This window comes from Dama dama, chromosome X, assembly GCF_033118175.1.
Source record: "Dama dama isolate Ldn47 chromosome X, ASM3311817v1, whole genome shotgun sequence".
Classification (NCBI taxonomy): domain Eukaryota; kingdom Metazoa; phylum Chordata; class Mammalia; order Artiodactyla; family Cervidae; genus Dama; species Dama dama.
Window position 1 is genome coordinate 99991379 of NC_083714.1, and position 26653 is coordinate 100018031.

Genomic DNA, 26653 nt, shown 5'->3' on the forward strand with positions numbered 1-26653 from the left:
CAAGGGAAACCGTCAACAAAAGAAAAAGGCAACCTGCTGAGTGGGAGAAGATATGAGCAATGATATACATCTGAAAAGAGGTAGATATCCAAAACAGCTAAAGGACTCACAGGAGGTATTGGGGAAACACCCAAAACCCGATTTTAAAATGGGGCAAAGCACTGAATAGACATTTCTGCAAAGAAGACATACACATGGCTAACAGACATATGAAAAGATGCTCAACATCTCCTCATCAGGGATTAGAAAATCAAGAGCACAGTGAAGTACTTCCTCATACCTGTCAAGTAGCTATTATCAAAAAGACAAGTAAGAAATGTTGGCGAGGATGTAGAGAAAAGGAAACCCTCGTGCGGTGTTGGTGGAAATGTATATTGGTGCAGCCGCTATGGAGACAATGAGGGTTTCCTCAAAAACTGAAAACCAGAACCACCATATGATCCAGCAGTTCCACTTCTCGGTATTTTTCTCAAGAATAGAAGAAACACTAGTCACAAAAGATATATATGCTCCTCTGTCCACTGCAGCATTATTTACAGCCAAGGGGAGCCAAGATATGGAAGGAACCTAAGTGCCCATCGATAGATGAATCAAAAAGGAAGAAATGGTATACACACACGCACAGTGGAATATTACTCAGCAAAAAAAAAAAAAGAATGAAATCTTGTCATTGTCGACAACATGGCTGGACCTAGAGGATAAGATGCCAAGTGAAACTAGGCACACAGAGAAAGACTAATACCGCACAGTTTTATTTATATGTGGAACCTCAGAAATAAAATAAGAGAACACAGGAAACAAGATAGAAATAGAGTCAGAGACACAGAGAACAAACTGGTGGTTACCAGAGGAGGAAGGAGTAGGGAGATGTGTAAAACAGGGAACGGATTAGGAGATACAAACTTCCAGTTATAAAATAAGTCATGGGAATGGAATGTACACACAGGGAATATAGTCAATAACCTTGTAATAAATCTCTGTGGTGACACATGGGAACCAAACTTATCATGGCAATTCATTTCATAATGTTTAAAAATATGGAATCACTTTGTTGTGCACTTGAAACAAATGTAATATCATATATCAACCTTGGGCCTCCCCGGTGGCTCAGTGGTAAAGAATCCTCCTGCAATGCTGGAGCTGCAGGAGGCGTGGGTTGGATTCCTGGGTGGGAAAGATCCCCTGGAGGAGGGCGTGGCAACCCACTCCAGTATTCTTGCCTGGAGAATCCCATGGACAGAGGAGCCTGGTGGGCTACAGTCATGTCGTCGCAAAGAGTTGGACATGGCTAATGTGACTTGGCATGCACGCACGCATGGCAACTTTACTGAAGAAATAAAGAGTGGGGGCTCTGAATGGAGGATGCCGAGGTTTGTGGGTCACTTTTTCTCTGGCGGCCTATGTGACTCTGAGCAATCCCCCTAACTTATCTGTCCTCTGCTTTCTCACCTCATCAATTAGGATTGAACTCGTCCAAAATGATGGGTCTTTGAAGGAGGATTCTATAAGGTGACAGAAAGAAATACATTGAATATGGTCTGATACCTGGTAAAAGATGAACAACCTTGAATGCCATGTTAGCCCTGCTAAACGTGCCCACACTGACTAAATTCATGCCTCTGAGTTTCAAGAAGAAAAGCTCGCTTGGAGCTGGGAGACAAGTCCTGCAAGATGGGTTGAGCTCTGAAACTCTCTGATGAGATCACAAGTTCAGACTCCAATAAATATACCTGTTCTCAAGCGCCTCTGTCTGCAGAAGACTCATGGATTTCTGCAGAAATATAGCTCTGGGGGCTAGGTGAGAGCACAGACTGACAGACAGCAGAATTCATTTTCACTTCTGAAGAATCTCACAGGCACCTGCTGACTACACAACATTGGGCTCCGAGTGTGGGGAGGAAAAGTACATTTCATCACTCATGTCTCCTGTAATGAAAAGGGAAGCTATTTGTTATTAGGGGAAAGATGTTTGTGAATCACAGATCTGAAAAATGTCTTATATTCAGAATACGTAAGGAATTTTAAAATTGCAAAGGACAAAATGCAGTGAAGGAGGACAGATGCTTGTGCCAGGAATTGGGGTGTGGGAGGGGAAACCAGAAAGGGCATTTTTAGGGTGATGGACGTGGCCTGTGTCCTGGCCGTGGTGGTGATTACTGGAATCTCTCGGTGTGTCAGAGTTCAGAGAGCTGCACACCCAAAGACAAGCAGGCCAGGAATTCCCTGATGGACCAGTGGTTAAGAATGTGCCTGCAATATAAAATTAACACACAGAAACCCCTTGCATTCCTATAAACTAATAAGGAAAAATCAGAAAGAGTAATTAAGGAAACAATCCCATTCACCATTGCAATGAAAAGAATAAAATACTTAGGAATAAATTTACGTAAAGAAACAAAAGACCTGTAAACAGAAAACTATGAAAAAAACTGATGAAAGAAATCAAAGATGACACAAACAGATGGAGAAATGTACCATGTTTTTGGATTGGAAGAATCAGTATATACTACCCAAAGCAATCTATAGATTCATCACAATCCCGATCAAACTACCAAAGGTACTTTTCACAGAACTAGAACAAATAATTTCACAGTCTGTATGGAAACACTAAAGACTCGAATAGCCAAAGCAATCTTGAGAAAGAAGAATGGAACTGGAGGAATCAACCTGCCTGACTCCAGGCTCTACTACAAAGCTATAGTCATCAAGAGAGTATGGTACTGGCACAAAGACAGAAATATAGATCAATGGAACAAAAGAGAGAACCCAGAGATAAATCCACACACCTATGCACAGGTTATCTTTGACAAAGGACAAACAAATATACAATGGTGTAAACAAAGTCTCTTCAACAAGTGATGCTGGGGAAAATGCTCAACTACATGTAAAAGAATGAAACTGGAGCACTTTCTAACACCATACACAGAAATAAACTCAAAATGGATTAAAGACCTAAATGTAAGACCCAAAACTGTAAAACTCTTAAGAGGAAACCATAGGCAGAACACACTCTGACATAAATCACAGCAAGATCCTCTATGACCCACCTCCAAGAGTAATGGAAATGAAAACAAAAATAAACAAAAGGGACCAAATTTACCTTAAATGCTTTTGCACAACAAAGGAAACTATAAGCAAGGTGAAAAGACAGCCCTCAGAGCAGGAGAAAATAATAGCAAATGAAACAACTGACAAAGAATGAATCTCCAAAATATACAAGCAGATCATGCAGCTCAATACCAGGAAAACGGACAACCCCATAAAAAGTGGGCAAGAGACCTAAACAGACATTTCTCCAAAGACATAGAGATGGCTACCAAGCACATGGAAGAGATGCTCAACATCACGCATTATTAGAAAACTGCAAATCAAAACCACAATGAGGTATCATCTCACACGGGTCAGAATGGCCATCATCAAAAAGTCTACAAACAATAAATGCTGGAGATGGTGCAGAGAAAAGGGAACCTTCTTCCACTGTTGGTGGGAATGCAAACTGGTACAGCCACTATGGAGAACAGAGTGGAGATTCCTTAAAACACTGGGAACAGAACTGCCACAAGACCCAGCAATCCCACTGCTGAGGGAAACCACCCTGAGGAAACCAGAAGTGAAACAGACGCATGTACCCCAATGTTCACAGCAGCACTATTTACAACAGCTAGGACACGGAGGGAACCTAGATATCCATCGGCAGATGAATGGATAAGGAAGTTGTGGTGCATATAAACAATGGAATGTTACTCGGCTATAAAAAGGAAGACATTTGAATCAGTGCTAATGAGGTGGATGAACCTGGAGCCTGTTACACAGAGAGTAGTAGGTCAGAAAGAGAAAGACAAACACTTATATTAATGCACATATATGGAATTTAGAAAGGCGGTAGCAATGATTCCACATGCAGGGAAGCAAAGGGGACAGAGACGTACAGAACACACTTTTCAACCCAGTAAAAGAAGGCGAGGGTGGGATGATTTGAGAGAATAGCAGTGAAACATACACATTCCCATATGTAAAACAGATGACCAGTCCAAGTTCAAGGCATGAAGCAGGGCACCCAAAGACGGTGCTCTGGGACAACCCAGAGGGATAGGGTGGGGAGGGAGGTGGGATGGGGGTTCATGAGGGGAGGACACATGTATACCTGCGGCAGATTCATGTTGATATATGGCAAAAACCATCACAATATGGTATAGTAATTATCCTCTGATTAAAATAAATTAATCATTAAAAACATAAAACAGAACCCACCTGCCAATGCAACGGGGCAGGCGTTCAGTCCCTAGTCCAGGAAGATTCCACGTGCCGCAGGGCAACTAAGACTATGTGTCACAACTACTGAACCCACCTGCTTCGACTACTGAAGCCCTCGAGGCTAGAGTCCATTCTCCGCAACAAGAGAAGTCTCTGAAATGAGAAGCGCATGCACCGCCACTAAAGGGTAGTCCTCCTTCTCCACAACTAGAGAAAGCCTCGTGCAGGAACAAAGACTCAGTGCAGCCAACAATAAATAGATAAATAATAAGAAAGAAAACCGGGCCGATCTTACTGTGTGTTCATTTGAAAAATCCAATGGTAGGTACCAAAGTAGGTGCGTCTCTCTATATTCTTTGAATGATCATTATCTTGGGTGAAGGTAACAAAAATTACGTCACAGGCTATATTTAAATTTTAGATCAGCTTCCCAGGCACTGCTCTTTTCTGGAGGCTTTTCTCAGAGAACTGTTACTTAGGAACTTTAGTCACCGGAACTGAGGCCTCCACCACATTCAAGGGCAGAAAGCAAAAGACATTAGGAAGACACGGTTCAAATCCTATGAGTTTATGAGTTGCCTGTGACCACTGGCTAGGATGAACACACATCCCAGAGTCTCTTCACATTTCAGGAACTGAAACCTGTATTTCAACCACTTAGTTCAGTTCTTTAAGGCCACTGCTGTCCCCTTAAACAAACACTTGGTGTGAAACACCTGGAAAATGACCTTAACCCAATTCACTCCCAACCTCTTGTCACATGTCACAAGGAGTCTCTCACGATGATATTTCCTCACCTAGAAAGCCAATTCTCAGATAAAGAAAAGAATTCACACACACACACACACACACCTTGTGAAGAAATACTGAGATTTTAGAAACTGACCCACAACTAACCCATGGTTCATCCTTCTTTCCTCTCTTCTCCCTCCATCCACTCTGAGAAATGAGTATTTGGCCATGCTGTCTGATTTGCCCACCACGTTACTCATACCACACACAGGATGTTGTTACAAGTGAGCCTATACACAAGGCACTGACACCAGCCAGCCCTGCTGAAGTCGGCTACCTGGGGAGCAGGGAGGTGGCCGGGGCAATAAATTCATCATCTCATTTCCTTCATCACCCTGCCCCATTTCATTCCCTGCAGTCACTTGGCCCAAACGAATAAAGATCTCGCACCAAATCGCTGCTTAAATGACCACTGCCTCAAGTTTCCTTCATTATCTCACGAGGCTTCTGAGCCCAGGGAACAGATTTGACCTGAGATGAGTAAAGCTAGAGAGACAGCCCATTGGCCAGAGATTCTGTTTGGAAGGTGATGTCTCTCAGTGTACTCTTTACGACCCCATGGACCAAGGCCCGCCAGGCTCCTCTGTCCAGGGGATTCTCCAGGCGAGAATACTGGAGTGGGTTGCCATGCCCTCCTCCAGAGAAACTTTCCAACCCAGGGATTGAACCCAGGTGTCCTAACTCCCCTGCATTGCAGACAGATTCTCTACTGCTGAGCCCCCAAGGAAGCCCACGACAAACCTAGACAGCATATTAAAAAGCAGAGACGTCACATTGCTGACAAAGGTCTGCAGAGTCAAAACTATGGTTTTTCCAGTAGTCGTGTACAGATGTGTGGGTTGGATCATTAAGAAGGCTGAGACATGCTTTCGAATTGTGGTGCTAGAAAGATGACTCTTTAGAATCCCTCGGACACTAAGGAGAACTACTCTGCCAATCCTAAAGGAAATGAATACTGAATACTCTGAATACTCACTGGAAGGACTGATGCTGAAGCTGCAATACTTTGGCCACCTGATGCGAATAGCTGACTCATTGGAAAACACCCTAGTGCTGGAAAAGATCGAAGGCAGGAGGAGAAAGGGGGAGACAGAGGGTGAGGTGGTTAGACAGCATCACCAACACAATGGACATTAATTTGATCAAACTCAGGGAGATAGTGTAGGACAGAGGAGCCTGACGTGCTGCATGCCATGGGGTCGTAAATAGTCGGACACGACTGAGCGAATGAACAACCACCACCTCCACCTTCCCTTTGAGCTTCCCTAAGGTGCCACCACCCCACTCTCAGCGGGGCTAAGAAGCTTTCTGTGTCTGTCAGTGGTGAAGGCTGAGACTTCTGTCTTCACACACTCAGCGCCCCCTGCTTAGGGTTGATGGCGGGTCCTTAACGCTCATCACTCCCTCCCAGAGCTCAGACCAGGGAGCCTTCTCACAACAGTCATGGAGTACCTACCCTGCTACAGAAATGGGAGTTGGAGCTGTTTACCCCTCTCAACGTGTTTTTCCCTTTACATTCACTTCCACATTTCTTCCTGAGTCACCGAATCCAACTCTGCTCATCCCCACCTGGTCCCTCTAAGAAGCTGCACCTGCATCTCTAGCCCATCTCTAGCACCACATGCACGGGGTGGGTGCATGTATGCCCTGCGCCATGTATCTTCTTTCTCCTTTCTCTTCGGAATCTGTAGACTCCCAGACATCACAAAAAGGGCTCCAGATCGCCCACAAAGGGGGCGGTGCTGCAGGGAGGCTGACTCTCATCCACAGCCTGGGTCAAAGCAGGACTGTGTTATAAGCGCCACAAGCTGCTCCACTGCATCATGGGAGCCAAAGGAGCAAAGGTCTGAAAGTCCTAACACAGACATTTCCGTGGACAGAACGCCAGTGACCTCCTTGGGACCTGTGAGCTGTTGTTTTGTTTGGGCCTATGGCATCACTGACCTTTTTCACAACGCTTGCAGGCTTAGCTAGCCTTCCATCAGGACCTCTCTACTCCCCACAGCCCCCCACCTACGGTACCAGAGATATCACTTCTGACTTCAGTGCGCCGATTGGGTTTTCACCAGGCAGGGATACCAGCACAAATTTCTTATGCTGAAACCTCAAGATACCTGAGGAGAACGAGTCTTCAGAAAGTCCAGTTTTCAATTATAACAGAAAAACTGCCTATGTAACAATGAAGATACAACAAATTACAACACTAATAAAATGTTATTTGGAAATTATCTAGAATGTCACACTTCAGAGAAAAAAACTTAGTATGTGGTCTATTGCCTTCCAGGTTTTGATCTCTGCATTTAAGAAAATCACCAGATGGGGGAGGTAATGTCTTCATGATATTGGATCTGTTGCTCTGTCTGTGTATCATTATATTATACTATGCTTATGCTACTTTCCATAATTATGAGGGTGCTCCACTAATGTTGGTCAGAGGAAACACTGTTGAGACCTCAGTATGGACCAGGAACTGTTCTCTGTGATGTGTGCAGGTTGACATGACACCCCATGGTCTTTCACGCACTTAGGAGACACTGTGTCCAATCCATACTCAGATCCATAGTAATGTTTCAGGAGGATGGACATGTTGACCTGCCTTTTGACCCAGAGTACACCAGACACTGCACTGCATTCCAGATTGGGGGTCAGATCCCACACCTGGCTGTTTCTCTCTGGCCTGGCCACCAACCTGACTCAGCTCTTGCCAGCTAGGTGACTTTGTGCAGATTCATTCACCCATTAACATCTTCGTGTCTCTGCTCCTCAGCTGACGAAAGGGATGATAGCATTACAGATGCTTACCTCACAGTGTTGCTAAGAGTACTCAAAGACTTCATTATGCGTATATGTACGGAGAGCTATGCACGGTGCAGAAGGAGAGCTCTTCTTCTTGTGTCTCTTCACTTCTGTTTCCCCTTGTACTAGTAGCCCCCTGTCCCTGCCCCCACGCGTTCACCTCCCCCACCCCTACCTCCCCCACCCCTACTCTGCTCTCTCTCCCCTGTGCCCCTGTCCTCAGACTCTCCATCCCAAAACACAGCTGAACATCTCACGACTTACCCCAGAAAATACCCATACCATCACCCTTGGATTAAACAATCATGAACATTAGCAGAAAAAATAAGAAACACAATAAATGGGCAATGTAAAAACTACATAAGAAACAAAGCATTATTGATGAAAGTCTAACTACTAATATTTTCATACCTTCATCAGATTCAGATCTTCAGAATTTAATATATGAGAATTAGACTTGACAAAACAATGACAGAAAAGGTAATGCAATGTGGTTCCTTAAATAAGACCTAACAAAATGGGGGCACATGGTGTGTTCACGGGTTGAGAAATTCAATATAATTAGGATGTCAGTAGTCCCCATACAGATCCATCAATTTCATACAATTCCAGTCAGAAATTCCAGCAGGAAATTTTTGTACATATAGACTAACTGATGATAAAATTTCTGTGGTAAGGCAAATGAACTAGAATAGCCAAATGATTCTGAAAAACAACTTTGGAGGAGTAATACTAACCTGAAATTTACTTTGCATCTTCAACCAAAAGTTGTAAGCGACTAAGTGTCTATGAAGGGATGAATGGATACAGAAAACGTGGTGACACGGGTCAGAATGGCCACCATCAAAAAGTCTACAAACAACAAATGCTGGATAGGGTGTGGAGGAAGGGGAACCCTCTTATACAGTGGATGGGAATGCAAACTGGTAGAGCCACTAAGGAGAACAGTGTGGGATTCCTTTATAAACTGGGAATAGACCTGCCATGTGATCCACCAATCCCACTGCTGGGCATACCCCCCAAGGAAACCAGAAGTGAAACAGACACATGTACCCCAACGTTCACCACAGCACTGTTTACAATAGCTAGGACCTGGAAGCAACCTAGATGCCCACTGGCACACGAACGGAGAAGGACGTTATGGTACATAACAATAAAATATTACTCAAGTATAAAAAGGAACACACTTGAGTCAGTTCTAATGAGGTGGATGAACCTGGAGCTTATTATACAGAGTGAAGTAAGTCAGAAAGAGAAAGAGAAATACTATATATTAACGCATATATATGCAATTTAGAAAGACGGTACCAATGACCCTACATGCAGGGCAGCAAAGGAGACACAGACGTAAAGAACAGACCCTGGGACTCAGTGGGAGGAGTGGGTGGGATGATTTGAGAGAATAGCATTGAAACATGCACATTACCATATGTAAAATAGACGACCAGTGTCAAGTTCCATGCATGAAGCAGGGCACCCAAAGCCGGTACTCTGGGACAACCCAGAGGGATAGGGTACGGAGGGAGGTGGCTTTTCCAAAAATGACAGACGTGGCTCTCAGCATTCTTATGTATTTGCTAAGTTGAGGAACCCAATGCATATAAGTGATCCCTCCTCCACAAAAAGGTCCTCCTCACAATCTATGCGGAACCATCCCTTGCCCTTGACTTCCACACCTCACTCAAGCTTGAATCCATGAAGCAGTTAGCCTCCGTCCCACCCAATCCCCAGGGATATCCTTCTTTCCACCTTGGGCTCTGACTCCCAAGGCAGGGATGCCCCTTTACACATACACATGCCTTGCCTGGCAACACCGAATGGCTTTAGGACTGACTTGCTCAGGCACAAAGAAGGGAAGGGAAAGAAAGGGTAGGGACAGGAAAAGGTGACTATGTCCTAATATAGTCAGCCAATCAATGTGAACTGGGCCAAACCCAAGTAATGGGATGAAGCCATTCTTTTTATTTTCCCCCTCGTTGTCCTCCAACTTCCCTTCCTGCCTCCGTCCTTTGCCCCAGTTCCTTTTTCTTCTTAAGTCCTGCCCTCTATCAAGAGTACCAATGTTACGAGGCATGATTCCCACATTATAAGTGATCTCTGCTGCTTGGCTGACATTCAGTGTGACATCCCTGCAGCTGGGACACTGAAACTCTCTCTCTCTCTCTCTCTCTCTCTCTCATGATGGACCAGGTCTCACTCCTAATTTCAGGGATAGGTAGGAGAGACGGTGCAGGGCACACGTTGGAGCCCTCAGTCTTTCATCTGTGAAATGCGGATGATCACAAATTGTGGGAGAAACAGAGACAGCAGCAACCAGACCCCTTTCAATGAGTGCTACATACCAAACCCAGTGCATCGCAGGACTCCTTGACATTCAGGAGCACGCCAAGTAGATTTCCATGCCAGGACAGTTGCATTTGTTGTTCCTTCTGCCTGGAATGCTCTTCCCTTAGATAACTCCATGGCCTGCTCCCTCGCTTCCTCCAGATCTCTGCTTACTTGCCATCTTTCAGGGAGACTTTCCCTCCTTACCTTGAACAAAATAAGAACGTCATACCTACATATACCCTTTCCCCTGATCCAGCATTATCTTTCTTCATAGTGCCTGCCACCCTTGATTTATTTACTGACCACCAAGTCTATGAAAGGAGAGACTTGGTCAGTTCTGTCCTGTCACAAACTCCTCCAACAGTGCTCATGTATATGAAAGGTGCTCAGAAAACATTTGCTGAAGGATAGTCTGAAGCGAGGCCCTTTGCACACATCGCTAACATGCACAGGTACCCTGCAAGACGTGCACTGGCCCCACTGTATTAATTATGATACATACTGAGATTCCAGGAGACAACTGATATGCTCAACAACACAGAGTCAGCACGTCAGGTTCCATGTCTTGGAATCATGTCTGCCAGTTTCCAAACCCTCAGTTCCTGGACAGAGACATCACAGTCAAGAACATAAGAGGTTTTATTTCTGACACAGAGACTCCAGACAGCCCAGATAGATACCCAGAGACACCAAAAAGAGCTCACTGAATCTCTGCACAGAGAGCACACAACTCGTCTCAGACCCTCAAACACAGCTGAGACCATAACCATAGACGCTGTGACAAAGACCCTCCAAACAGACCCAAGTCTTTCAAGACAGAAACAAATGAGAACTGCACAGATACTTCACACCATGGAGACTGACTCCCAAACCACTCGGACACTTACCAACCTAATACAAAAACCTTAAACGGAAAGAGAACTTTTAATAACTCAAGAACATCATGTACCCTTCAGATAAAGTCCCCAGACAAATGGAAAACCTGCACCCCGTGCACAGATCCCCAAGCAGCTGAGACTTCACACCTTTAGACAAACCCATCCTTAAAGCAGCTCAGAGACATCACAACTTGGGGCCAGAATAAAAAACTCAGAGGTCTCACAATCTCGGGTGCAAACGCTTACAAAGTGATCTCACATCCAGGGACTGAAAGGCCAGAAAGCTCCAAAAATGCACACCCCGGAATACAGGCACACACATCCTAGGGACTTTGTACTATGGCTCACAAAATCCACTCAGATCAAATATCCCATCACTCACAACTCCGCCCAAAGGCTCAAGGAGATCAAATGTACCCAAACAGCACCTGTGTTGTCACACGTTGCGACACACAATCCCAGGCTCCCTGACACAGGTTAAGTCTCCAGGGAGAGACAGCTAACTCAGAGACCTCTCCCTGGACATGAATTGCATGCATTTGTGCGAATGACCGAGGGCTGCCACATGCTCCAGACTGAGCGAGAGCTAAACAAGACCGAAACGCCGTCAGCATGCACAGCCAGCGACTGCGCCAAACCTCGCCACTAACCAGGGCAGCTATTCGACCCCTTCGGGAAAAGCAAAAACTCGGACAAAAACTGTATGCTGTAAAAAGCCGCGAACGGCAACATGCCTCTCGTCCTCAGGTCCAGCTCTGCCATCCCAGTGCCTGTAACAGCCAGCCAGCCAACTGGAACTGGGCCGGAGACGAAGCAGGGCGGGACTCGCGGGACTTCCGGCGCCTATGCGCGCCCCGGAAGAGCTCATTCCGGCGACCTCGCGGTGACCAATCAATGCCCAGAACGCTTCCTGACGCCAGACCCCAAATTAGCAGCCCAGCTCGCTCCGTAGCCGTCCCCCCTTGGATGTAACCATGTAGAAGCGAAGGGGTGGAATTGGAAAGGAGACGAGGACAGCTGCCGCTTAATACCGGTGTCCACTCGGACTCAGATGCAGCGGGAAGCCGGAATGGAGCGAATGGGGATGGAGCCAGTGGTGCCATGGGTGCCTCCGCTGGGAACTCTGGTCGATGCCCGAGGCGGGGTAAAGGTACTCTCTGTGTTGTCATAGGCCCTCTCGAATGGTGCCTTCCAGAGTGGGTGGTCTTACCGCTACCCCTGCGTGGTACATCCCAGGACCGAACGGTTTCATGTGGCGCGCCCCTTGGTGGTGAGCCTGGGGAACAGCCGATGTAGATGCCGGTGGACCGTTAGAGGATGGATGATCCTCCAAGGGTGGAAGGGCAACGTGAGGATGAAAACCCCGCGGATTGCTGCAATCTTGGACTCGGAAAAATGTCTCCATAAACTGAAGATTACTTCTCTGTAGTGGCCACTATCTTAACAGGAAGCATGGAAAGCATTTTCTGTGTGCTGGGCGTTGTGCTTGTTTGTGCTTTCCTGTTTAATGCAGAGCAGGTCTCAATGTAGAAAGCCAGGCACAGTCCCCCAGCGGGCAGGGGAGAGAAAGCTTCGGACTGGGATCTGAAGGTCTGGAGTGGGGAAGGCCTCTGTCGTTGACTGCGAGTAATATGTGAGAAGGACAACAGGACTTTCCATTCTGTTAGGAAAGGGGTCAACTCCGAGGGGACCCAAGGATACTGCATAGGTGAGATAAAGACCATGGCTTTGTCACCATCTTGTCACCCCTGAGTATGTTTCCTAGCGGAATCCTCAGCCTGTCTAACTATGCCTCTCTCAACAAGTTTAAATTTGCTTAATCATTCCGACATTCATTCATCCTCTCCACAGTTTCTGTCAAGCACAACTATGTGTGTTAGGAAAGAGAAAATCAACCTTGGCTTCATGGAACTTACATTGTGTTGGGGTCATACAGCCCCAAAAGATAATTTATCAGATGTTCATAACGGCTATGGTTAACGTTAAACCGGGGTAGTGAAATAGAGGGGATGATATCTAGAAAGAGTGGCCAGAGACCTTCCTTCTAAGATCGTGACATTTGAGCAAAAGCCTAGAGGAGATGCCTATCTGGTAGAAAAGTGTCCCAGACAGAGTTAAGGCCAGTGGAAAAACTGGGGAGTGGAACTCAGTGTAGAGTGTATGAAAAGAATGAGGAGGGCTATGTGACTGCCATAGCATGATGGAGGGAGAGCCGGGAGATCCGAGGAGAGCCGTGATGAGGGGCGGGTCCCCTAGGGCCTTCTGCCATAGGGGGCACCTTGACCTGATCCACAGGAGGGTTCTTACCAGAGAAGCCCCCAGGGTTCTTTCAGAGGCTCAGATCACACAATGATTGTTGAGGAGCTCTAGATTCATCCCAGGAAATCCACAGACCCTCTGCAGTTGAACATGCCTTTCCTGGAATCCGCTACACTCAAGGGGAATCCCCCCTACTGCTCCCAGTGGAGACAGAGGAAGGACCCTCACGGTATGAGTGAGGTCACAGTCAGTCTTGTAAAGGCAAAAAAGGAGGATGTAACAGGCACAGAGATGGCAGAGAGAAAGACAAAGATAGAACATTGGAGAGGAACAGAGAGACTATTTCTAGCAGCAAAGGATTCCCAATTAGCACCCACCTATGGGCCCCATTGCTTTTTCGATGATCCCACAGATGTAGGCAATTTCATCTCTAGTTCCTCTGCCTTTTCTAAAACCAGCTTGAACATCTGGAAGTTCACGGTTTATGTATTGCTGAAGCCTGGCTTGGAGAATTTTGAGCATTACTTTACTATCGTGTGAGATGAGTGCAATTGTGCAGTAGTTTGAGCATTCTTTGGCGTTGCCTTTCTTTGGGTTTGGAATAAAAACTGACTTTTTCCAGTCCTGTGGGCACTGCTGAGTTTTCCAGATTTGCTGGCATATTGACTGCAGCACTTTCACAGCATCCTCTTTCAGGATTTGAAATAGCTCAACTGGAATTCCATCACCTCCACTAGCTTTGTTCGTAGTGATACTATGCCAAAGCCTTTGACTGTGTGCATCACAATAAACTGTGGAAAAATTCTGAAAGAGATGGAATAGCAGACCACCTGACCTGCCTCTTGAGAAACCTGTATGCAGGTCAGGAAGCAACAGTTAGAACTGGACATGGAACAACAGACTGGTTCCAAATAGGAAAAGGAGTATGTCAAGGCTGTATATTGTCACTCTGCTTATTTAACTTATATGCAGAGCACATCATGAGAAATGCTGGGCTGGATGAAGCACAAGCTGGAATGAAGATTGCCGGGAGAAATATCAATAACCTCAGATATGCAGATGACACCACCCTTATGGCAGAAAGTGAAGGGGAACTAAAAAGCCTCTTGATGAAGTGAAAGAGGAGAGTGAAAAGGCTGGCTTAAAGCTCAACATTCAGGAAACTAAGATCATGGCATCTGGTTCCATCACTTCATAGCAAATAGATGGGGAAACAGTGGAAGCAGTGTCAGACTTTATTTTTTGGGGGGGCTCCAAAATCACTGCAGATGGTGACTGCAGCCATGAAATTAAAAGACGCTTACTCCTTGGAAGGAAAGTTATGACCAACCTAGACAGCATATTAAAAGCAGAGACTTTACTTTTCCAACGAAGATGCATCTAGTCAAGACTATGGTTTTTCCAGTGGTCACGTATGCATGTGAGAGTTGGACTGTGAAGAAAGCTGAGAGCTGAAAAATTTATGGTTTTGAACTGTGGTCTTAGAGAAGACTCTTGAGAGTCCCCTGGATTGCAAAGAGATCCAGCCAGTCCATCCTAAAGGAGATCAGTCCTGGGTGTTCATTGGAAGGACTGATGCTGAAGCTGAAACTCCAATACTTTGGCCACCTCATGCGAAGAGTTGACTCATTGGAAAAGATCCTGATGCTAGGAGGGATTGGGGGCAGGAGCAGAAGGGGACAATAGCGGATGAGATGGCTGGATGGCATCACCGACTCGATGGACATGAGTTTGAGTAAACTCCAGAAATTGGTGATGGACAGGGAGGACTGGCATGCTGTGGTTCATGGTGTCGCAAAGGGTCAGACACGACTGAGTGACTGAACTCAACTGAAGTGATGGGCCCCCAGCCCTGCTACTGGATGAGGTACCTATCTCTACAGGAGAAAAGAAGCTGCTCCCCCTCCCTGCACCCCCCTCCCCACCAGGGACTGTCTCTAGGAAATGACTCAGTTGCCCGTGGCCTGGCTCTTGATCATACTCTCTTGGCACACATCAGGGTCCTCTGCCCTGTCAAGACATGGAGATGATCCAGTCATGGGGAGGCTCATGCTGTACACAGGGTCCCTCACAACCCCTCCAGCCCTGACTGCCCTCCTGCTGACCTCAGTTCCAATGAATGCTTTAGTGGGGGAAAGAGAGGCAGGGATCACTGCATTCATGGTGGAGCCTCATGCAAATTGGTGAATGTGAAGTTTCTCCCCACCTGCTTGGAGGCTCACCTCTGTATTTTCCACCACCACGTCCCCAAGGAATGTGCAGATTACATTTGATGCATCAGGTAAGCAGCTGGGTGTGTGATGGGGAGACACAGAACATATCCTGATAGTGAGACAGTCACGGGGTCCTTGTGGCCCTGTGCCAACGCCCCCCTCCCCCACTACCTGGCCAGGGTTCTGCTGGGTCTTCCCTGCCTCCTCCAAGGAGCCCAAGCCTGCATCCAGTTCCTCCTGTCCTCATGAGCCGAGACCCTCCATCTGCACTGAGCCTTGGGCTCCCATCTGCAAATAGTGGCCCCTTTGCCGTGGGTTGGGCAGATTGTCTGAGTGAGTGTGTGTTTTCTGTGGGTTCTGTGAGGTACTCAACTTTTCTTCCAATAAATTTGTTTTTGTTTTTTTCGAAGTTAACCTTGACTGACACCAAGGACTTGAGCTATTTTAGACTTTAGACCACTCATTTGGTACAATGAGTGAGAAGTAGGTAACTGACATTTACAGAAAAGGGGTGGGAGTGCGGTGAGGAATTTGGGCTTGGTTATCTGGCCTAATTTTGGCTTGATTATCTGCCCTAAGTCATGTTGAAAGCAGGGTTGGGAATTTGGCAGTCTATGAGTGCAGTGTTGAAATCATTTTTTAAATGGTCGTGTAATACAGTAAACTGATGGCAATCATTAACTCTGGGGAGAGAAGGGATGAGGTGAGCAATGCACCTGGATATGTGGTTGGTAGGGTCTTTTAAAGCAAAAGATCCATGTCTTACAAGAGGACATCTAAGCAAAAATGACAAGAAGTTAGGTACTTTTGAGGGACGAATCAATAGTATCTGGAATGAAATTCAATTTGAAAGCTGCTACAGAATGGTGAAGGGAAAGGAAGGGATGTTGCTCAGTCATGTCCGACTCTGTGCAACCCCATGGGCCTACCACGCTCCTCCATCCATGGGATTTTCCAGGCAAGAGTACTGGAGTGGGTTGCCATTTCCTTCTCCAGAGGATCTTCCCAAATCAGGGATCGAACCTGGGTCTCCCGCATGGTAGGCAGACGCTTTACCATCTGAGCCACCAGGGAAATCCTACAGAATGGTAGGAAGGGCCTAAAAATTTCAAAGATTGCAGGGTGGCCTGTTTAATGAAAGGAAACCATCATCAATCCCTTAGGTGATCAGCTCAAGATTCACCTTGAAACCTCCAAAACCATGTTCCAAATTTATGTCTTATAGTCACAGTGCTCATTCATGTAGCTGGACAAGTTGCAAATTTGGTTTCCAACTTCAGGGTGTGTTGCATTCATATCCTCACCAGATTTGTTATGTGGATGTTAAAGAATGAATTGGTAATATGGTTGTAGATGCAGAAGTTTTTATTGCAAACATTATGTTTGCTCATAGTCTTATGCTGCCATTTTTCTTTCCGTCACATAAATTTAAAGCTTCTCATGTCTGTTTTTGTTTCTGGTGTTGATAACTAATTAAATTCCAGTGCTTGGCTTTGAAAACTTCCTAACTCCTAGTAGGAGATCTCTCACTGTGGTAAGAAGTAGGAAATAGATGCAGAAAACAGAAATTATTCTGAATCATAACCTGTTCCTGTACTGGTTATTTTGAAGAAAGGATCCTGAGAGACAGAGTTCAGAGATATTTGTTTGGCAGGACCTGAGAAATTTATCTTTTACCCAAGAATGATCTGTAATTCTGATTGGTTGTCCTTCATAATAATTTCTTGCCCCTTTAGTACTATTTAAATAAATCTCTCTCTTTTTTGTAAGGTGCATATATTTGCGAGTTTCTCCTTTACCCAGAAGAGGAGCACTGACTCTCACATTTACTTGTCTGGCAGTAAAAAGAAAAAACAAAATAACCTATGACTGTTGAGGTTCTTCTTGAGATGAAGTTTGCAAGTCGATGCCTCATTTAAAGTATCAGGACTAACTATATTATGGGAGGCTTTAGAAGACTTGAAGCATCTCCAGGCCCAAACCCAAATGAACCTTCCTTGGTAGCCTGAACATGTCTTCTTCCCTTGTGTGATGAGGTTGTTCCTACCTTGGCGGAGTTTGCTGATGTATTATCTTGTAAGGAAATCTCTAGTCTCTTCGTATCTTGACATTCCCTATTGCCTTTAAACCTATAACTATAGTGGATCCCACTCGGGGGAAGTGTGGTTATAATGTTATATCTTGTAGTTAGAGTTAACATATAGAAAAAAGAACTAGAGGTACTTGCTAGTTTGCATCTCATTGTCTGGGTAATATACTTGGAAAAGGATTCTGGGGAGCCACTCACTGACCAAGGAAGGAAAGATACTTCGGATCAGGAGACTGTTATCAATATGAGTGTGCCTAAGAGAGGATCTAGATTAAATGTAGTGGGTCAGTCAGATGATTATTTTGACTCCTTACATTATCACATCGTACTCCTCAATATACCAACATCTGTGGTGTTACTGAATGCTTTGTACAATGTCATAGTACCTTGCTCGATACTAGTCCTGAACAAAGAAATTGTTTTATAACCCATGTGGAATTACTGATCTTATTTTAGAATATATCTTATTATCCAGAAGCAGTTAGTTTTATACAATATCTGAATAATTTACTGACGTTCCAGCGATAGCATCTTTTTAGCAACTAACAAGTCTCCCTCTCTCGCATAGAATGTAGTCACAGACCTATAGTTATTTTTGTTTCATTTTGTTATTTCATTTTAACTCTGCTTGGGCCTTTGTGTCAATTTGTAGGCTCCACTGTTTAGTCTCTGTTCCTGCTCACTCCCCTGCTGCTCCTCTCTGATCCTTTGGACTGTTTTCTCTTCCACCCTTCACCCCCATCCTATTCCTGTATGATGTGATGTTTGATATGCTGCTACTTTGGCTGCTGTTTGCCGTTCAGTGTTTATACCAAGGCAAAGCTCTTTGCTTCGCCCCTTTTAAATCTGTTCAGTTTTGTTGTTGAATATACCAGCACAGGGTGTATAGTTTCCTAAGACTATTGCAAAACAAGAACTGACTTAGAGAAACTCTAGGAATAAACTAACTACCCTGCCTTCCAAGTCAAATGATCAGGAGAATGGGGTCGTTAATATCAATGGTGATACTTTGCAGATAAGTGCTTAGCTGCATGCCAAGGTGAAGCTAAAGACCAGCAGCAGCATCTTGGAGTCCTCTTATCAAGGAGCCTCCCTTGATGGCCTAGAGCTGGAAACACTTTTCCCACTGAGGCACAGAGGAGGAATCTGCTGAGTCCACTTGGACCAGGGGCCCTCAGGTGAGGGAAGGCCAGATCATGAAATGTAAACATTTGTCCCCCATAATTTGGGGGGTCAAGGCACCTTAGCTTCCTCACTAAAGATCAAAGTGGGGCAAATTCTTTGCCCGGAAAGGAACCCCTCATCCCTCCACTCCCCAAATTTGCTTTCCTTTGAAGAAGCATTCGGAGACCAGTGAGGACTATCAAGTGTTGAGCACAGTTGGGTCTCCTAAGAAAGTGGGAATGATAAAGCTACTGTGTGTGCGCCATTTCTGCACCTGAAACCCAGACTGCCTGGAGGATAAAGGACTGAAGAATATGATGCCACCTGAAAGAAGGGCGTGTTGGGTTGCAGTTGGTGGGAGGCAAAGCTTGGGAAGCTGCTTGAGAATTAAAACTTGGCTTCTAGGGCTCGTTGGCCTCCACAGAGCAAGAGAGGAAAAACTCCTAATAAGTATGAAAATTCCAGTTATCATAGAATAAAAAGAAGAATATGCTCCTGGAGAAGAGTGAAGAAATAGCTACAGAAGGAATGAAAAGGCTAAGCCAAAGTGGAAACAATGCCCAGTTGTGGATGTGTCTGGTGGTGAAAGTAAAGTCCGATGCTAAAAGAACAATATGGCATAAGAGCCAGAGGTGTAGTCAGAGAAATCAGTTGCCGGTTCAGAGATTTAAATGTGCAGTGCTCCAAGCAATAAAAGGAAACAGAGGTATGCATTTATGTGTTTATTCCATGGAAGTGAGTAAAGCCATTGCCAGCATGACGGAAAACCCAGAAGCAGAGAAGGGAATGGTTCATCAAAACATGTATAAAAATAGGTATTAAAAACCGCAATGTCTAGTTCTGTCATGAGTGTCTTTCTGAGACACATTCTCCACTAAGGGTAACCTGGGACTACCTATCACCACAGTTTGTGGATGCATAAGAAAGACTGCACTGGAAGGAAAAAAACACAGTCTTCAAGCCCCTTTTCTCATCCTCCGGAGACTCTGTGGTTCCAGGACTCTACCTCAGTAGCCGGAAATCCTCAACCTGCACTGCACTCGCCCAACACAGGGAGCATGCGCAGGGCGTGCGCTCCCCTTGGCGCACATGCAGCTTGGTGCCCAGACGCCTTCCTGAGGGTATTCTGTGAGGAGCGTTGGGCCTCAGACGGACGTGTTTATTCAGTCCCGGTTCTTTCTGACTACTTGAGACGCACCAGGTAGGTCCACAGATCTGTCCTGTCTGGAGGTTAATTGTGCGTGTGTGTGTGAGGGGGAGGCGGCGAGTTTCGGCCGGGTCGGGCGGTGGGATCTGGGGCCTTTGAGGAGGAAGGCCCTCTGAGGAGGAAGGCCCTCGAGGTCGTCATCTTACTCCTCACAGGTGTCGTGATGCCATAGTTCTTGTCTTGGTGGCAGGAGAGGAAGGGCGGTGGGCAGAGGAGGGCAGGGGTTCAGATGGCGGTGGGAGGAGACTTGCGGGTGCTATTTGAGATATCTGGTTCATGGGGGCCCTGGAACTGACGACATAGCATAGAATCCGGGGCCGACAGTCGGCCTTGGGCCTTGGGCAGGGGGCGGGGTGGGCGATTAAGGAAAGGTCTAGAAACCAGACCACGGAGGGGTTGTGAGTGTATCGCGAGTTTTGTGGTAAGGTGCCGAGAAGTGGGCAGTTGCTCTGTATGCAGACTCACCTCAGCCACAGACACTGAGAAAATCCCCATAGTCAGGCTGTAAAGACTGACCCTTTCTTCGTGTTCCAATGGAATTCCAAGGAAGTTGGGGAAGATAGGACTGGTGAATAGGAGTGTGACAAAAGCAATAGTCCCGAATTTTTAAATTCCTAGCAGTATTTCACTAAATATCTTCATGATGGAGAATTCTGTTGTGAAATCACACTTCCTCACAAAAATTCTGTCTTCCTGTGTACCTTAAGGTGATTTCTCTGCCAGCTTAGTAAAGACACAAATGGCTTTGTAACCAACTGTGTTTGGTGTAATTGCAATGCATGTACACTCATACTTAACCAGAGTTTTCTTTTGAAAGTAGTTTCACATTTAAAAAAATAATAAGTCAACATTTGGTCATAAAAGTGCTCAAATATAGCTGTACTCTTAAATACATTTTCTAAATCACAATATTCTACTTTCAGGGGGAAATATGAGTGGGCAAGTGCCATCAACATTGGGACCTACAGGTCAAGATTCCTCCCAGTTGGATGAACCTGTGGTTGTGAGTATTTTACCATTTGATGTTTTCTATTCGCACAAATTTATTTTTGAGGAAATGATGTTAATTAGTACAGAGGCAGTGGTAATGGTCTTCCATGCTGATAAAGGGTAACAGTTTGTCTTAGGAAGGAACACTGATCCAGATGTATTACAGTCTGGCATTGCCTGGATGAGTATACTGTGAAATTCCCTGGAAATGTGCTCAGTGACTTTCTTCACCTGCTTATTAACAACAGATTGCATACTTCCATCCCAACATAGATTTAAATAGCTTGCAAAGTCTTTCTGGGTAACTCTTATGGGAGCTAACTCTTCTCTTGTGGAAAGAGTAACTTTATTAAAAGTAAGTACATAGAATTGTGTTGGAAAAATGTTGTTAGATTTACTTATCAGATATAGCTGTGTATTATGTATATTTATGTTATTAGAGGTATAACAACAAAATTTTTTATTTGCATGCACACTCTCCTAGGACCCGCAGCCCAGTGTTGAGCAACCTCAAGAAGGGGAACCACCAGCTGAGAATCAGGATATCACACCTGGAAAGGAGGAAGTAAACGGAGAGGATCCAGTGAATCATGATGAAGAGAAGGGGAAGGATGCCTCTGGAGGTAAAGTGTATGTGTGCATCATGCCTTAAGACATAACCAGTAAGAACAGGAAAGGAAACATTAGAAAAGGACTTCAGACAGTTCCTAAAAATCAGAGGAGTGTATAGTTTGCAGGTTAATGTTGTCGCTCAAATTTTCCCTTGTTTTCAAGACAAAGAGAGGGGGCAACTAAGTTGTCTGAGGACATCCCTAGGAAAGGAAAATGGTAATAACATTTGGAAAATTCTGCTTTCCTTTTTCTCCAGCAAAACATTCCTGGAATATTTCTCCTGAAGTTCTTATTCATCACATTTTTACCGAACTAGCCTAAGGCCTTTATTTTAATTCATAACACTGAGGGAATGAATATGATCATTCCCTTGTTTATATTGTATGCTTTACAGCTGAATTGATGAATTTTTTTTTTAAAGTTTCTGACCTGGAAACTGATCTCCAGGATTTGGCTGAGGCAAAGACTGGGGGTGAAGGTGGAGATGGTCCTGATATCAAGGAGGAGATTGCATCAAATATAGAGCCTGTTGAAATGCCAAAAGCAGGTATGTCATCCATTCAGAAAGTAATTTATGTGGTTTCTGTTTTTCAGAATATTATATCTTCAATGATATAGAGGAAGCATTGCTATTACTTTAATAAGAGGGTTCACATATTCTTTGAAAGATAGTTCAGACCCCAGATGCAAAGAAACGGATAGGATCAAAGCTATATCGAATTGAAAATATGAAAACATTTTCTTCTCTTGAGTATAAGTACTTTAAGCAGCAGCTAATAATTTTCAGGTTCTTTTATAATTTCTGCTTGTAACAAATATGGAATGCATTTGTAATAAGTAAATATCAGTTTATTTGAAATACGTTCAGGCATTCAAGTAGGTTCTAATACCAGCTTGAAAATAATGTGTGTGATTCTGTGAAATCCCTAACTCCCAAACTCAACTTTACTCATATCAGTTGTGAATTCAGAACAGATAAACTAAAATGCTAATTTTTCGATGCTAATTTTTGTATTCTCTGGTTGTCTTCCATGGAATGCATATAAGAATACTGTTTTTCATGATTTATTTATCATAAAATATCATCTTGAGTCAAGTTATAGCAGGCGAATTGCAATTTCATTACTACTTAAGAAGATGAGCCAACATTCTGCTTGATGTTTGTTAAATTCTGTCAAATTCTTAATTCTCTAGCTCTTAAAAAAGTAGTTGCAGTTTAAATCCTTTCCACAATGAAGCATGAAATGACTGAACAATGAAATGGCAAAAGATAGAAAGATAGTCTAGTTTCCTGTTTCTGTGGCTGATCAAGTTGAGAGAGTGATAAACAAAGCAGGTGTGAGTAAGATACATATGCTAAGCACACCACCTGCCCCCACTTTCAGTCTGTTTGTTTGTCTGTTTGTTTGCTTATTTTATTTGGAGGATAATCACTTTACAACACTGTGATGTTTTTTTGCCATACATCCCACTGTCACTCTTAAAGAACTAATAATAATCTGAGCCTCGTGATATAATCATCTCTAACCATATCAAATAGGTTCGTTTTCCTCTTTGATACATCAGTTTAAAGAGTTTTGAAGGTCAAAGTGTGTAACTCTAGTTCTTCCCGCGTAATCAACTTAGCATCTTTCACATACATGTTTTCCAAATTGCTGACAATTAGTTGCATGGTTCTGACTTTAAAGGAAGAACTTCATGGTTAGGGAAGAATTTCCTGTGTATTAGCCTTCTAGGTATTTTCACTTTACATTTTTGTTCCATTCCATTAGAGCATTTAGACAAAAATACAGGTTTCAGACTACTTTCAAGTAACTACAGAACATGATTAAAATGTTCTCATAGAAAAATCTTAGCCTTAAATATGCGTGGTATTTAAAAAGAAAAATACATAAATTACAAAGTACACAAATAAAAATTCCTACATCCAATATAAAAGGTAAGAAAAAGAGCAACTGAATAAACCTAAGGGAAAAAGAAAATGATACCTAATAAAAGATGGGTGTGAATTGTTAGGAAGAGGAAAATATATTCAAGTAATAGATATAGGCAATGTACTAGTTTACATAATTTTTTAACACATATATATACATTTTTTTATACTCTTTTCCATTGTGATTTATCACAGGAGATTGGACATAGTTCCCTGTGCTGTATAGTAGGACCTTGTTGTTTATCCATTCTGAATGTAATAGTTTGTATCTGCCAACCCCAAATTGCCAGTCCATTCCTCTCAGTTTACATAATTGTGAAGAAAATGGACAAAGCCCAAGTATACATAATTAGAAATATGAACAAGACACTAACAGTATATTACAGAATTAAATCAGTATAATCTGGAGCTCAGATATTTTCAGAATATTGATGAAATGGCTAGTAGGGTAGAAAAACAAATATTATTTAACATACCCCACAGTAACTAAATAGCTAAACATCACAAATACTGTGGGTGAACTTTTGAAACTGGTCAGAGTTCTCTCCGAAAGCCATTATCATTTAGAAACAAACAAAGAAAAAACCCGCTTTTCCAGATTTTCTTTCTGTCCTCCTACTTGCTTTTCTCTCTCACTCATACTCCCTCTTGCTGTCTGTTTTCTTTTCTTCTTTCCTTTCTTTCCTTCTTTTATTTGGTGTGGCTGTGAGAAACAGTCCTCTTTCTGCTTCACATTTTGATGTCACCGTGTCGCCAGTGATAGGAATGACTTAAAATTTGTGTCACCATATAATTTATTATACCAACTGGAGTGCTTTCCAGGGTGAAAAGAAACATTTAGAATTACATGAGGGCCACAAGTAAAAAGGGGGACAAATGTTTAACCGACTTAAAACAACCATATCAGGGATAAACTAGAACAAATGACAATTTCTACACTTTTCCACAGTAGAGAAGAAACAAATGTAATACTGGCCTTTTTATTTACTTCACTTAAGCAGTAACAGAGATGACAACTGTTTGGCTGGCCTATATTCAGAATATTATTTCAAACCAACACATTTAAATGATATTTTGGGGGAATTTTTGTTTTTTTGTGTGTATTTTGGTTTTGTTAGGGTGTTTTTTGTTGTTAAATGTTTTACTAAAAGTGTGCACAGTTTTGCCTTCCACTGAAAACTACCTTCTAATAGGTTTAAATGATGTCATTTATTCTGAACACAGTGTCCTTGTTTTCCTGGGTAGCTGGGAAGACTAGTGTGGTTTTAAAATACTGGTAATATGTTTGAAAAGTCTATAAAATCTTGAGAGGATTAACTGAAGGTAAGCCAAAGGGTCACCCTTAGTGTTCTTGTTTTAGTCCATTTTATAAAACTGTAGTGAACTTTGTATACCTCTCCTATCATCGAAATAAAATTCTGCTAAGTAACTTTAATGTTATGTTTATATTATAGGTGAAGGGCAACCATTTGCTTGAAAGAAGTTAAACTGAAACCATCTATGCTGGTCTTATATTGTGTGTTTGACTGTTACAGTTCTGTCAATAAAGTTTCTTTTTCTACTTGCATACTTTTTTGTTAAATTTATCGCTGGGTATTTAATGTTATTGAAAGTTCATGGTGTGTGAATTTTATTGTCTAGTTGAGCATGTATGTAGAGATAGAATGTCTGTATATAGATTTTCTGTCCAAGAATTCCTCTCTATATGCATATGAATTCCAAAACTTTATATCTAGATTCTTTTTGCTTTTCAAAATATACTATTATATTTCTATATTAACAATTTGTACTGCCTTAAGCCTTATATCTTTTCTCATTTTGCAGCACTAAACAAACCTAGCCAGAATAGTCTTGACTAAAACAGGTGATACTCGGCATTTTTCCTGGTTGGAAATGAAAAATTTTCTCCATTTCAGCCTGTTTACTTCGCTTTTTTGTAGGTATACTTTTTCAGAGGAAGTTCCATTCTATTCCTAGTTTGCTGTCTTGAATGTAGCTGAATTTTCATCAAACACATATAATGCATCCATTGAGATGATCATAGAATTGTTTTCCCTCCATTTTTCTATTAATGCTGTGAATTACATTGGTAACCTTATACATTTAAACCACCCTTGCACTTCTAGGGTTAAAAAAATTGTTCATGACGTAGTCTTTAGGAGTAATCTGCATGTTAATACATATTCATACATATGTGTATATACCCACATATAAAATAATCATATAAAAGCCTTTGGTCTCTTGAATAAATGGGTTTATGAAATGTGCCACCCAAATCTCATATGGTGTCCCTGATGAAATCATGAACAGAGAAACATTTTTTAAAACATAATGTACTTGTATTGTCCTATAGAGAAATAGAATGCCAAAGTCATTGTTAAAGGTTGTAGGGAGACAGAGAAAAACAAACTGCTGTCAAATTCCATGGCAGAGATTTAAAGATGGCGAAGGAGTAGGTGGAGGTGGAGTACATCTCTCTCCACGGATACATCAGGAATACACCTCAGACACAGACGTGCATGCAGAACACCAACTGAAAGCGGACAGGAGTACCTGACCAGTGGATAAGATTGTATAGAAGCACGCAAAACTCGGTAGGATGAAGGAACTAGGGGGAAAAAGACGGGTGTTAGTAAGACTGGACCTGCCCTCGGTGGGTGGGGGAACTGAAGCAGGGGTCTGATCACCGCATTGGGGCAATTGTCTGAGTCAGAAGAGAAACAATTAAGGCTGAGGGTGAAACAGCTGATCTGTGGCAGCCTAAATGGAATGAGAATCAGACATCCTTGCCACAGCCATACATACCCTGGACAGGGATGCAGGTGCCCTGGAAAGTGCAGTGGCTGGGCGCTGGAGTTTAGGGATTGTGGAGAAATCCCAGGGTGAGACCTGCTCTTGACAGCAGAGAGACGGATGGAAGCGGTGTGAAGGAGGAGTTTGTGGTGGGAAATGCCTGTGGAGGAAAGCCAGGCAGCCTTGGAAGCAAGGCGATACTGCTGAGTCACGTGTGTGTGTGGGTGGGGTGGGGTGGAGCCTCTCTCTCCCCACACACCAGCACTGGCAGCTGAACGGTAGAGAGGCTCACCCAGAGAGTGTGTGACGCACTGAACTACAGAGTAGGACCGCATCCAGGGTGCT

The 26653-nt window shown here is 43.6% G+C and overlaps 1 protein-coding gene and 1 non-coding gene across 9 annotated transcripts; one reads left to right on the forward strand and one right to left on the reverse strand.

Annotated features, from left to right (window-relative positions):
* Positions 1-11952: 11952 nt before the first annotated feature.
* Positions 11953-25082, forward strand: LOC133052545 (X antigen family member 5-like). Of its 8 annotated transcripts, none has more exons than XR_009692066.1 (6): positions 11953-15588; positions 18625-19974; positions 20904-20983; positions 21455-21593; positions 22004-22129; positions 24970-25082. XR_009692066.1 is itself a non-coding variant. In XM_061137504.1 (6 exons), the coding sequence occupies exons 3-6, from the start codon at positions 20912-20914 to the stop codon at positions 24990-24992; spliced, it is 360 nt and encodes a 119-aa protein (XP_060993487.1). In that variant the 5' UTR covers positions 11973-12756; positions 17291-19974; positions 20904-20911; the 3' UTR covers positions 24993-25082. The 8 variants fall into 8 exon arrangements, 5 of the variants coding, with proteins under 5 accessions (XP_060993486.1, XP_060993490.1, XP_060993487.1 ...); XR_009692068.1 differs by having other exon boundaries at positions 11958-15588; positions 19179-19974; XM_061137504.1 differs by having other exon boundaries at positions 11973-12756; positions 17291-19974.
* TRNAG-ACC (transfer RNA glycine (anticodon ACC)) lies at positions 16523-16594 on the reverse strand. The gene has a single exon. It is a non-coding gene; the product is annotated as a tRNA-Gly (tRNA).
* Positions 25083-26653: the final 1571 nt, after the last annotated feature.

Excerpts from the sequence above, each read along its gene's own strand:
- LOC133052545 (XM_061137503.1), top strand. The coding sequence starts at position 12,150 with ATGGGTGCCTCCGCTGGGAACTCTGGTCGATGCCCGAGGCGGGGTAAA. Across the intron at positions 12,199-20,903 it reads ATGCCCGAGGCGGGGTAAAG|GGGGAAATATGAGTGGGCAA; the intron begins GTACTCTCTGTG and ends TTCTACTTTCAG. Across the intron at positions 20,984-21,454 it reads AGTTGGATGAACCTGTGGTT|GACCCGCAGCCCAGTGTTGA; the intron begins GTGAGTATTTTA and ends ACACTCTCCTAG.